Source organism: Falco naumanni, chromosome 6, assembly GCF_017639655.2.
Source record: "Falco naumanni isolate bFalNau1 chromosome 6, bFalNau1.pat, whole genome shotgun sequence".
Taxonomy (NCBI): Eukaryota; Metazoa; Chordata; class Aves; order Falconiformes; family Falconidae; genus Falco; species Falco naumanni.
In genome coordinates, this window is record NC_054059.1 from 7,358,228 (window position 1) to 7,371,368 (window position 13,141).

At 38.5% G+C, this 13,141-nt stretch overlaps 1 protein-coding gene across 13 annotated transcripts in view; it reads right to left on the reverse strand.

Moving 5' to 3' along the window:
* DOP1A (DOP1 leucine zipper like protein A) overlaps nt 1-13,141 on the reverse strand; it is a 67,959-nt gene that overhangs the window by 1,965 nt on the left and 52,853 nt on the right. For 8 of the 13 annotated variants that reach the window (XM_040598011.1, XM_040598012.1, XM_040598013.1 and 5 more), the window contains 13 exons: nt 12,817-12,921; nt 12,031-12,097; nt 11,565-11,709; nt 11,252-11,331; nt 10,596-10,705; nt 10,281-10,430; nt 8,917-8,978; nt 8,297-8,449; nt 6,916-7,052; nt 5,512-5,567; nt 4,473-4,637; nt 2,757-2,886; nt 679-738 (listed from right to left, as the gene is read on the reverse strand). In XM_040598011.1, coding sequence (XP_040453945.1) covers nt 679-738; nt 2,757-2,886; nt 4,473-4,637; nt 5,512-5,567; nt 6,916-7,052; nt 8,297-8,449; nt 8,917-8,978; nt 10,281-10,430; nt 10,596-10,705; nt 11,252-11,331; nt 11,565-11,709; nt 12,031-12,097; nt 12,817-12,921 — 1,420 coding nt within the window. Of the gene's footprint in view, nt 1-678; nt 739-2,756; nt 2,887-4,472; nt 4,638-5,511; nt 5,568-6,915; nt 7,053-8,296; nt 8,450-8,916; nt 8,979-10,280; nt 10,431-10,595; nt 10,706-11,251; nt 11,332-11,564; nt 11,710-12,030; nt 12,098-12,816; nt 12,922-13,141 lie in introns of those variants that run through there. The other 5 variants (XM_040598020.1, XM_040598021.1, XM_040598015.1 and 2 more) reach the window with 3 other exon arrangements.

Here is a 13,141-nt window from a genome sequence, read left to right on the forward strand (position 1 = left end):
GGGAAGACTGAATTCCAACGCAGAGTTGGTGATGGCTCCTACTTTTAACAAAACTACTGGTTTAAAATTTCTCCTTTAAAAACTTCACCTTGGATTCACAGAAGAGTGGCTTTCCAGTACTGGTTCTCTGCCGTGCTCAGTATTACCCAGTGAGCATGGACTACCTCCAGCATGCAGCGGCGGTGTTACACAGCAGCCAACCAAATGGGGTGCACGTGCAAATACCAGTTCTCCTTCTGAGCAACAAAATATAACTCATCGAAGCCATTTCCTCACATCAGTATCTGCTAAGCAAACACCACTAGTTCCTCAGGTAATTAAATCAATCAATTAAATTGACAGAGATTGATTAGGGATTGTGTGTTTTATATCTGCTATTTGGCAAAAATTATTATTTGATTTATAAAGATCAGTGATTATATTTCTTCTTAGAACTAAACTAACTTTTTTGTAATATATTTCATGTAGAAAACCAACTTAGAAGTAATTTTTTAAGTTATCTTTGAAAATAAGAGCCCTTGTGATTCTTTCACTTCAAAAATCTCTCAGCTTTGTCCTCTAAACAAGACTGATCTCTCTCAGTTCTTACTGAAAGCTAAATACTGCCCAGGGCCTTGAGGTGATAGTATTATTATGGCAAGCTTGCTTCACAACTCAAGCATCAAAGGCCACCCTCACCTGATGCTTGGCCATCTCCATTCCCTCCAAAACCACCGTCTTAAAGTCCTCCTGTTTGTCCTGTGGAAGGAAAGAGGAGAACTTTCAGACTGCATTTCATATATCAAAATAATACTTTGCCGTGAAGGCCGTGCAGTTGCTGGTTGGGTGCTGTGCTTCAGCTAGAAAAGTCACCTGCCCCATGGAGTCCATGGTCCAGAAGCAGCAGACTCTGGAGCTAGCGTGGCCAAGACACGATTAGACAATAACAGCACTGCCAGTTTGTTCTTCTGTTTATTGCCAGTAGTGCCGAAGGAGCTTTTTAAGCACGTTTCCTTCAGACAATGGAGCCTCATCAACACCATACTACAGGAATCTGAGCATTAGTCCGAGTGCTCTGAAGGAAAATTAAGATCCACTAGAACATTTTGCTCAGAAACAGTTATTTTCTAAGAAAAACCCCACAGCTATACACAACAATATTCTCCTCTGCACGAAGAGGAAGTGGCCTGGAAGTCAATATTCATTACCTCATGTTTATCTCTTCATCTACCCCCTATCTGTGGTTCACAGTGTGCAACTGCTGTCGTGACTAGGGGGTTCCAGAAATCCCAGGATTTTCTATATTCCTGAAGCATACTGGGGAAGTCCTGAATTAGGCACCTATCTCAGCATACACTACTTACCAGCATGCATATTTTATACATCATATGTCATTTATAATTATACATATGCAGAGAGATTAATTTGGAGCGTGACAACTTTTAACAAGTATAGCACACCACCCTGAATATCAGGGTTAAAGGCTATGCCTGGTTAGCAGTCAGTTAAAGCTGACTGTTCTGTTACGCGTGTGAGAAGAGAAATTTAGTCTCACTTCGTGGTTCAAAACCAATAAAACAAAGAATGCAGATATTCTTCAGGTACTTGTTTTATCCCTTATAGCTGCGAGCCCTGCTTGAGTAGTTCAGACCTGCCTGCAACTAAGTTATCCCTAAATTTTATGTAGACACTTTTATGTCAGCTGTAGTTTCTTTACTCAGTGAAAACATTAATTACAGATTGTTAATGCAGTAGCTACAGCAAGCTGCCAGCGTTACAGCCCTGACAATGCCATCTATTTGGAGGGAAACCCAAGAACACAACTCCAAAGTTTTCTCCCATATAGCTTCAAGCTTCCCTCTGTTTCCCTGGCCCACCAGCAACCTTTCCCAGTGAAGCGCCTGCCCAGAGGGGCTCTGTCCTCACAGCAGGAGCACCAAGGTATCTGACAGCAATTTTCTTACTTTGAGGCAACAAAGGGAACTCCCTGGGACAGGGCTTGGCCAGCTTCCATCAGCTTCTTTAACTGATCAGGCCTCCACCCCACCCAAACGAGGGTTTTAATATACCTCATGCGCCAACATAATGACAACCCTAATTTGACTCCCACTCTACAAACTGTGCAGCCAAGATTTCCCCAGAACTGTTTCAGCTGCTCTCTGCCTTCTTCCATTCATCATAACCGCTTCAGGGAAGAAATCCAGTCCTCCCTGGCTTGGCCCAGTATCAGAACTCTCGGTTCTGTCATTTTTAGCAAGGCAACAGTTTTCTAATTATTTCATAGTGATTATTATTAACAAAAATGCTTTTCTGTTTCAAAAGGTAGGTGGGTTACACTAGTACCTACAAATATGACTGGCTATCTTAAAGTGCTTTTATGTAAAAATGTATCAGATACAAGCATATTTTACTTTTATTCAAATAATACAAATAATACTTTTAGTTGGAAACTCCAAAGTCACTGAACATACTCTTTTTTTGACCATAGCAGGTTTGGGGTTGTTTTGTGGTTTGTTTGGTTTGGTTTTTGGGATTTTTTTTTCTAGGGATTTTTTTGTTTGTTTGTTTGGGGTTTTGTTGTTTTTGTTTTATATAACTACACCTGGCTTTTGCCTGATGCTGACTCAGGGCTACTCCAGTGGGAATCTCCCTCACCAAATAACCTCCTTTCCAATCTTCATTGTTATAAAAATAAATATCCAAAACAAAACAATGCTGTTTTGCTACTGTGCACAAAAGTTTTCAATGAAAAGCAAAACTGGAAGAAAACAACATACCTTTGCTTTTTTTCGCAGCAGTTTTGCTAGACGCACCACATACGGTTTGAATTCCCTCTGGTGTGTACCCTGTCTTCGTACTTCCAAGCCTGAATCATCTGATGCTTCTGGAATAAAAGCCCAACGATACCTGTCATGAGAAAACAAAAGTAGACATTATTCTTACTGAACATGCAGGCTTTTCTGCTAGATCTAAAAATATGAGCAGATGACGAAATTAGTTAAGTACCAGAGAAAGAGGGGGGAAAACCCCAGAGCTGACCTACACAAAAAGCATCAGTGTTTGACAAGCAAGAATTGAAAAGGCACATTCTGAAAAGCAGGAGGTAATATAGCCGAGAATGTAGCATTGTCCTTTTCCTCTACAGTTTCTTAAAGTATTTGTGGATGCCAAGAGCAAAATAAGACAGAGAAGCTAAAAACACTACTATTCACATCTTCATTGTGTGCAAGAGAACTAAAAGCAATTCCGAATTATAAAATACGTAAGTTACTCAAAACATTTTGCTACACATTTGCAATGCTTACTATAACACACAAAATGTTCCTAATATACTATGTTGATAACAAACTTATTTTACCTATTCATAGGCCAACAGGACCAATTGATACTATACCATGCCCCAACCCCTGCCCCCTTGCTGTACTGCAAGGGCTGGCTACTTGCATTACTAACTGTAAAGGTAAAAAAAGTTTCTGTCCTTAAAAGTTCAATGCAAGCCTCTGTGAAAACACTATGAAAGACAGTGTGATTCAGCATTACTGCTGCCTTTCCAGACGTGCACAGTAATGACCTAAATAAAACTAGGTTGGCTGATAATGGGGATGAGGACAGCTTAGAGACCCGAACAAGAATTATGAGCCAAATACCCAGAAAGTAAAATAAATGAAGGAACTTTCAACATTAGCTTTAGATTTAGAAATACTACAGGGCACAATCTGACACAGTGTGTGCAACTCCTTCTGCACTCTAGCCCACACAAGTGTCTTTTAAATAACAGGACAGTTCGCGGTGACCAAACATCTACAGAGCTGTGCCAGCATGGCAGTCCTGACAGAGTCACCACTGTGGGTGTAGAGGAAGAGACGTGATACTTTTGTCCTTGGTGGCCTCTCATTCGTAGGGTCTTTAGCAAATGTCAGTTTTGCATTCATTTTTTTTTTTTTTTTTTTTCTCCCAGAATGGGATTGCAGAGGCACTGAGGAAACAGTTTGCACACATAAATACCATTGACCAAGAAAAACCTATGGGGTCCCCTTCACATGCAGGTTTGTTGCAACATCTTCCAGACAGATCACACACGAGTAATTTCAGTGAGTCATGCTGAGACAACATGCAGTTCTCTGATCTCATGCATTAGTCACTAAGATGTGTGGCTGTATTTTGAGTTCTTAGACATTACTGCAACTAAATCCTTTAAAAAATAAAATGCTTTAATAAATCACTATTACTGATTAGCTCACAAGTGTGGACAATCTCTTGCTACAGGCTAAATCAAACCAGCTTGAATTCATTTAGTATGTAGCATCATTTGCTCGGGGGGGGCCACTCTGACACTGGAAGGGAATGAACCCTGGGCTGCCATGGGCAAAGGCCAGAAAAGAAAAGGAAATATGAAAAAAAAAATGATTATATTTTTTTATATATACACTAGAATTTTACCAAGAGGCATGGGCAAACAGCTAAGATCTTAAATGACAATGTCTTCTACTCACATCTGAAACTGAGGCAGGTTTTCAGATGGTAAAGCTAGGGCCAAGTCCAGAAATTTGCAAGCAGACAAGTACAGGTTCAACCATCTCTGGCTATTGTAGGACGTGGAGAAACCATTGCCGCCTGTGTATGTTGTCTCCAGACCAGCAACAGATGGGCCAGAAGTTCTAAAATAAATTACAGAATGCAGGTGAGTCATAACAGCCTTCTGCCACTATGGGAACATCATCTTTCTGACTTGCCTTTACAAACACCAAACTATTTACCAGCTTAATCCTGTATCCATACAACAAACTGGAACATTGCAAGTCTGTGTTATGGGTGGAGTTTTGTGTGTTTATATATAAAGCAAGATGTTAATATATAATAAATATGTTACACTGTATCTCATTCCCATCTGACATCCAATTTAAAAGAAAGTTTAAAATTGCCAGTCATGTTGAGATCACTTTATTTTAGGGGAAAATTTTTCAAAAGAACAAAATGAATCTAGGAAAAAAGCAAAGAACACAACTTGGGCAAATAACTACTCTGTTCTTTTGAGAAATCTGCCTCTACTTCTGGCATTGACCAAAACTGGATCATTCCATGCAGAAGGTAGATAGGACAGAAAAGGACGATGACACAAGAAAAATTATCTACCTTATCTTTATGTCTTTTAACACCAGAAAAAAAAATCACATTTTTATTTAGACCCAGTGCATCAGTCTTGTTCTAAATAAGTGTATGATACAGAAAAGCTATAAAGTCATGCCATGCATATTTTAATGGCATAAGCAGTGTCATTTCAGCCAGGAAGACACTGTAAGAACTAACATACTTGTATTGCATGATTTACCTTAGTGGTTTATGAGCAATCTGACAGTGGGACTTCTTTTTTTGTTTTGTCCCGAACAGTATGTCCTGAACTATCCTTTACTTGTCCTTCTCATTTAATCTCGACAATTCTAAGACAAATAATTCTAAAGAATGAGTCAGCTGCCCATCAGCATGCCAGAAGACTGTTACCAAGTTAAATAAACGAGACATTTGTAAGTTTACCTGGAAATGTCTTCATCAGCGGTGAGCTCCTGTTCCATCAGTAAAAACACTTGTACCTGAAGATCAAATACTACATTTTAAATACCATTTTTTTTAATGGATTGTGACTCAGGAAAGCGCTGTAGGGAGGCCTGAGTAATAAGCATTAGGGGAACTATTCAGAGCTTTATTGCCATTCCTGGATGATGAAACAACCCCCTGAGCTCTGAGTGGACACTGGAACCCTAAAGCTCTTTCATCCCTTACATATAACCTGAGAAGCACAAACCACAAACTGGCACTTTTATGGCCAGGAAAGTTTTCAGAGGCTAATCACCTCCACCACTTAGAAAGAGAGCAAGACCTAAAGGAAATGAGAATAAAGAATCCCATAACAGAACAGTCAAGCTCAGATGTGAATTCCCAGAAGTAATACAGACGTGTCCACTGAAAGTAGTTCCAGGACTGTGGTAACTTGTGTAAAGGCCAGGGGACAGCACAGGAATCAGAATGTCACAACGGGCAGACTGGGTTTTCTATTATTTATACTATTGATAGGCTCAAAACAAATGCATCTATTGCTAGAACAATTCACTTGATCTTTAAAACACTTTACATAACTTTTCGCCTTCTATTGTTTAAATCTGTTATTAATGAAGGGCTAGGTTAGGTGCCTACAGATACAAAAAACTGGAAAAAAAATAATCACAGCAGTAATTTTGATTTGCTATCTGTGTTAACTAGTGTCTTAGGAACTCCTTGCCAAACAGACTAAACAGATCACAGGATGCACCAACCACTCTCCTCCATTCCCATTGCCAAAGCAAAAGAGTGGAGCCAACATTGGAGACTCCACAGGTAGCAGCTCTGAAAACAGATGTTTTTCCTGTCTTGCTATGTAGAGTAAAAGAAGAGAAAGAAGAAAGCTGAGTCAGGTCTTGTATAAATCTAGTTAAAAAATTTCAGCCTTGGTGTGATCTGAATGACCACCAATTGCCAATACAATCTAGATCCTGACTCCTTCTTTATGTGGGTTCTCATCCTAACTGCTGGAGGAAGAAGGCTGAATGACTAGGAAAGTAGAAACAGGGAACACTGAGCACAGCAGCAATGGGAATTGTAGAGAGTGTACACATACACAGGCAGAAATTCAAGTAGGAGTCACTACGGAACAATGAGGGCACATGCAAATTTAATTCAGGAGACATCTGAACAGCTTAAATAGCCTCAGCCAACAGATATTCTATTTGGTTGCAAAAAACAGACATCAGGACTATGAAAGTAAGTCAGCTTTCAATTTATGTCCATTGTACATTTACATGCACAAAATCTAGAAAAGATTTTCTTAAAAACATTGAGGTGGAACAAGGCTCCATCTCAGATTTGCACCAGTTTTCAGAGTCATGAATTCTAAATGCAACTCACCAGTTCAGTGATCATGGTTGGCCAGAGAGAGGTAAGGTGCTGTGGAGACATTCTTAAAAGCAATACTCTGAAAAACAGGAACACTTGGGAATGAAGGGTGGGCACCTGGGGCAAACGGAGACTTTCTACCAGCCTTTCTGAAACAAAAAGCCAAGGTTTCCTCAGTTCAGAATAATTTCAACTAATGTTTTCTCCTTCGTTCATTTACTCTCAACTTTTACTTCCAGTATCTGCCATATTACTGTTTCAGTACTTTGCTACAGTTCTAGTCTGTCAGCATATAAAAGAACCACTTTCACCAAGCAACAAACAAAAGCAAGAAACCTCAATATAGTACAGTTACATATTTTGATTAAAGTCCTCCAGATAAATGAATGCAGCAGTGCATCTGGGAGCTTTCTTCACCTTACGCAGTGTTTCAGCGATTACAAAAAGAGGAGTTAACAGATTCCAAACAATACAACAGCCTGAACAGCTAGGATATATTATTATTAAAAGGCTGAATCATCATAGTATATGGGATATTACACAGGGATTACATGCTCTTATTTAAACATAAGCACCTCTAAACATTCAACATATCAGAAGCAAATCCATAAAGAAAATTTTCAGTCTAATCACCACATGCACTTTACAGTTCAGACCAGTAAAACCACCTGGTATCTTGAACACAGTAAACCCAGCCAGTGACTGGGGGGAAAAAAAAAACTTTAAAAAAACCCCAAAAAACAAACAAAACAAAACACAAAAAAACCTTCAAAGACTAAATCCTGGAACAAATGAAACAAGAAAGATTATGCAATTGACTTTCCATATGGAGGAAGAGACTGAAGTGTCCACCTTGGTAGTACTAAAAGACAATGTATTTAGAAGCTGCTGTTGTAACTACTTGGATCATATTAGAATAAAACTAAGCAGCTCCCATTCCCAATCACTTAAAAACGTCACTAGAAGAGGTATTCTTCAGTGATAAATAGGGCAGATAAACAGAACAGCAGAAAAAACAGAGAAGTCAAGAATTCAAAACTTCAAGGTCAGCCCTTCTATTTATCCCAAGTTGAGAGCTGTTTATACTTCAGATATTCATATAAAAGTGCACATTGCAGGTACCCAAGGACATTGATCAAGGTATAAAATGACAGATCAGTGAAGTAACCTGGATAGAAGTCAACTGGTAATCACAAAGTATGTGTAGTTTGTAATCATTTAAGACTGAAAACATTTTAACCAAAATGTGCAGAAACTTTGCATCTAGCCATGGAAATGGTACCGCATACTGATATTCCAGGGGACAAATTTACCTGATGTTACCCTGTTGTACAAATACTCCTCAGTTAACATCAAAGTCCAGAAGTTCACTAAATGATACAATTTTACTGACCTTGTATGTCTGGAAGGTATTTCTGGTACTGGTCTATCTCACTGCTAAAAATTGCAAAAGCCAGTCTCTTCAGGAGCATAGCACGCTGTTCCAGCTCTGCATCTCGATTAGCAAACAGATTGAGTGAGCTGCTCTGAGCCACAGCCACTCGTGCTGAAAGAAAAAAAAAATGCATAGTGCAGAGATGAACTTCAAAATTTCATTTCTGTTTCACTTTAAGGCACAAATAACTCTTACTTTCATTGCACAAATCTAGTTCAAAAGTAGGTGTTAAAAAATACAAGTTGCAGAACATGCATCTTCTTAACAAAAAGGCAAACAAAAACAACAACAAAAAAGCAACAAAAAACCCCAAACAAACACGACCACCCTCATCTGCTCTGCTTAATCAGCTTTGCCATATAGGCAAAGTTTAGTGTGCCAGGACGGTCTCAAATTCTTTCACTTCAAGTTATCTTATGTAATCTCTAGAAACAAATAGTTGAAAACATGAAAAACACTGAATAAATCAAACAGATCGGAATAAATGGTGGACAATTTTTTTTTTTTTTTTAAGATATTTGTTTCCCCTTTAAGGTTTCCCTTGGAGAAAAGTCACTACTACATCAATAAATACTTACTCATCAAGTCTCTGAATGTGGTTTTGTCATGTGTCATCAAATTATCCATAATAGCTCTCCAACTAAAAGAAGATTGCACACAAATCAGAAGAGCAAGAAAAAAGCAGGAACTTACAGGAATATTTACAGAGCTTTTTCTGCTCTTTGAATTCAGGCTAAGGCTTCTCATGCAAGCTCTCTGCTATACAGGTACCATTTACTTGGCGCAATTTGATCTGAAACTGTATTTCCTGCCCCCCCTTCTCAAAGAAAATAAGGGATGCCATCCAGAGGGACCTTGACAGGCTAGAGAGGTAGGCCTCTGTGAACCTCACGAAGTTCAACAAGGCCAAGTGCAAGGTCCTGCATGTAGGTTGGAGTAATCCTAAACATGGGTATAGGCTGGGCAGTGAATGGACTGAGAGCAGCCCTGTGGAGAAGGACTTGGGAGTGTAAGTGGATGAAAAACTGACTACGAGCTGGCTATGCACACTCACAGCCCAGAAAGCCAGCTGTATCCTGGGCTGTATCAAGAGAAGCATGACCAGCAGGTCAGGGGAGGTAGTTCTCCCCCTCTACTCCACTCTTTGAGATCCCACCTGGAGTGCTGCCCTCAGCTCTGGGGCCCCCAGCATAAGAAGGACATAGACCTGTTGGAATGGGTCCAGAGGAGGGCCACAAGATGATGAGATGGCTGCAGCACCTGCCCTATGAATACAGACTGAGAGAGCTGTTTAGCCTGGAGAAGAGAAGGCTCTGGGGAGACCTTATAGTTAGCTGCCTTCCAATACTTTTAAAGGGGGCCTACTGGAAGGATGGGGAGGGATTCTTTATCAGGAAGTAGTGATAGGAGGAGAGATCAGAGTTTTAAACAAAAAGAGGGTAAATCTAGATTAGATATTGGGAAGAAATTCTTTACTGTGAGGGTGGTGAGACACTGGCACAGGCTGCCCAGAGCAGCTGTGGGTGCCCCATCCCTGGGAGTGCTCAGGGCCAGGCTGGACGGGGCTTGGAGCAACCTGGTCTGGTGGGAGGTGTCCCTGCCCATGGCAGGGGGGTTGGAACTGGGTGATCTTTAAGGTCCCTTCCAACCCAAACCATTCTATGATTCTATAAAAAGTTAACCACTTTTTCCTCATAGAAAAAATAGATTAAAAAATAGTATCTTGAAACTGAAAAAAAAAAATTACTTCTGCATAGAAATATACCTTAGGTAAGCGAGTTTCACATTTCACGTGGTAATCTGAAACACAGAATATCCCTCTCTATTTCTCTCAACAGAGATCTGTTGGGAAATTTTGGTCCACATTATACATACTCTTGTGTAATGGTATACATAAGATTTGTAACTGCCATTGACATAAGCAGGAAAAAGAAAGTCTTACTGGTTAACACACGAGGCATCCATCTGGAAGAAACTGGAATCCATAAAGAGGTCAAATGCTTCCTTTTTCCATGCTCTCCTTGTATACTGATACCCACTAAGACTGCTTAATAATTGGACACAGGCTCGATAGCTGGATGCATTATGAGCACTTAAAAAAAAAAAAAAAGCCAGCATGAAACAATTCTGAATTGTTGTTTTCTATGAAGTCTGACAGACATCTCTTCCTTATTACGCTTGTTTCAACTTAATTGTCACCCATCAAATTTCAACTGGCTGTAGTGATCTACATCAATTCAATATATTGTAAAGATACCTGTGATTACGGAGGTAGGGAACAACATAGTGCATAATATTTACAAGCAAAGGAATAACCCTCTCTTTTTCATCACTGTAGAAGACCATATCCAAGAGATGAGCCAAAACCTATATAAGGAGAGGAAGATAGTTATCATGCATTCTCAAATTGCTTTTCATCTACTATTCAGCCTTTTTTTTTTGGTATGATGTCCCTTACTGAATGTTCTATTTTATAATGGAAGTGATCAAATTTCAGGTACTATACAAAATCCAGAGCATAAATGTCCCATCATTTTTAAGACAAACTAATGTAAAAATACAGAAGCACAAGCTATTGGGCAAAGCATTCTACAGAATAAGCTACAAGCAAGAAAAAAAAAATAATCAAAGACTGACTGTAATTATCAGCAGTAAATAACGCATACCACTAATAACACACAAAAATTGCCACCAAAAAAGTTTTCTATACTGCTTTATGCCTCATCCATCTCACTGAATCCTTATAACTGTGTTAGTAACAAAGTTTTATACATTGTTATATGACAGGACCCAGAATACATTCACATCAATGTGTCCCATCAACTCCCTTTCCCCAAGCTTCTAGTCCAAAGCTTTTCACAACATACAAGTATACTATAAGACAGTAGTTACTACATTTGAGAAGATATTTACCTCAGAAAGTAAGGTCAGTGCATGGACACTATAAACAGATGGAGTTATGTTTGAAGTTTCCATTGCTGGAGACAGTATATCTGAATAAGGAAAAAAAAAAAAAAAAAAGTCCAGAGTTAGTTTTCTTAAGCTATTATTTACCTTACAAGCATATTTTAATAGCAGATATTCTGAAGACTTTGCTAGATACATTAAGATACTACTGCCTGAACAATACTGAGGCATTTTTAATGTATTCAAATACAGTAAAGCTGTCCTCTTTGTTAATTTTGGCTTTAGGTTTTGTTTAAAATACAGATTAAAATGAAACTACCTTCGACATCCGATTCTAAGTTGTTTCCATCAACCATAATCTTGGGGGAAGGCTTAACCTCTAAGTTTCGCCTTAGCCAAGTAGTCTGTTCCAAGGAAGAACCAGCAATTGCCCCAATGGCATCCACTATCTTGTGCGTTACATCCTGGTAGGTAAAAACAAAACCTCAAGCATTTTAAGAACTTTGTGCAGAAAGGCTGTATTTTTTGTCCTGACGTGCTTTTGTAGAAAAATCTATATAACTAATTAAGTTTAGAACTGCCTTCAAATCACTTCTGTTCCATATTATCAATTAATAAGGCCACAGCAAAAGAGATTTTTTCAAGAGATTATAAATAGTACTAAGCAGAATATAGTAAAGAGCCGATTCAGATTACAGAACTGATATACCAGGTAATTCTAGAACATTCAAGCATTTATTGTTCAATATTTTCAAAAGGAGACACACACATAAGAAATTTCTTACCTGGAGATCTCTTTGATCTTTCTTATTCTCTAGAGTTGGGTTTTTCATAATGAACTCATTAAGAACACTGAAAAAAATACACAAGTAGATATGGATTTTCTTCTCACAATACATTATTCAGCAATTTTAAGAGTTAGGACAAATCTGAAGAAATTTATGTGCACAATATTTATTTAGTAAGCCTTCAGTCATTGCTATCTATCAATATTCTAGAAAACATCCTTTCAATTTTCTTAAGTTAATGTTGATCATACCATAGTAGTTTATCATGAACACACTTTACTAGATTACACACAAAGTTATCTTCAGCACTGTTTACTAGGGAAGATAAATTCCAGAAATTCAAGAAAATGGTCCTTGAAGCTTTATACAGAAAATCATAATCAATATTTTATTTCTAACACACCACAAACAGCTTTCATACTGGGAATGAATCCTTTCTAATGGGTTGCAAATCTACATGTACCTAAGAAATAGTCATTGTAGTTATTTTCTAAGAAAAATCAGAAACTTTAATGTACTGTTTAAAGAGCCTAAATCGCTCAAATAATCAGTAAGGTAAGATTGTGGTTTATATCACATTGTAATGTAAAATTTAATATATGTAACCTCCATTCCTCAGAGAAGAAACTTATTTAATAAAACCCTCAAAATTTGGGCAGTAGCTCTATCACTCAAAAAAAAAAAAGTGTTAAAGATTTGAAAATACTAACACTTCTGTTTGATTTTACACACTTAGATTTTGAGCTTATTTGGAAATAATTTGTGGATATCAAGAGCACTTACCCAAGTATGAGGAATTGTCCTGGAGCTGGAAGACCAACCTGGATGGAATCTTTTAACAGAAGTAGCAGTGCTGCCCAGCTATCTACTAAGCTGGTCACTGGAATCCTAAGAAAGAGCAGTGACGGCAATGAAAACCACAGCTTCTCCCTCAGGCATTCCCCATTTTTCTTCTACCTCACAATTCTACTGTCAGATACTGTTAATCAACATTCATACAGATTCTTTGTGTTTTCATTTAATATTAGGTGGCTATATCAAGTCACTAAGAAAAGATGGGAGAAGAACAGAGTACTCAGATGTACTTTTCAGTCCAAAGTCAGGATGG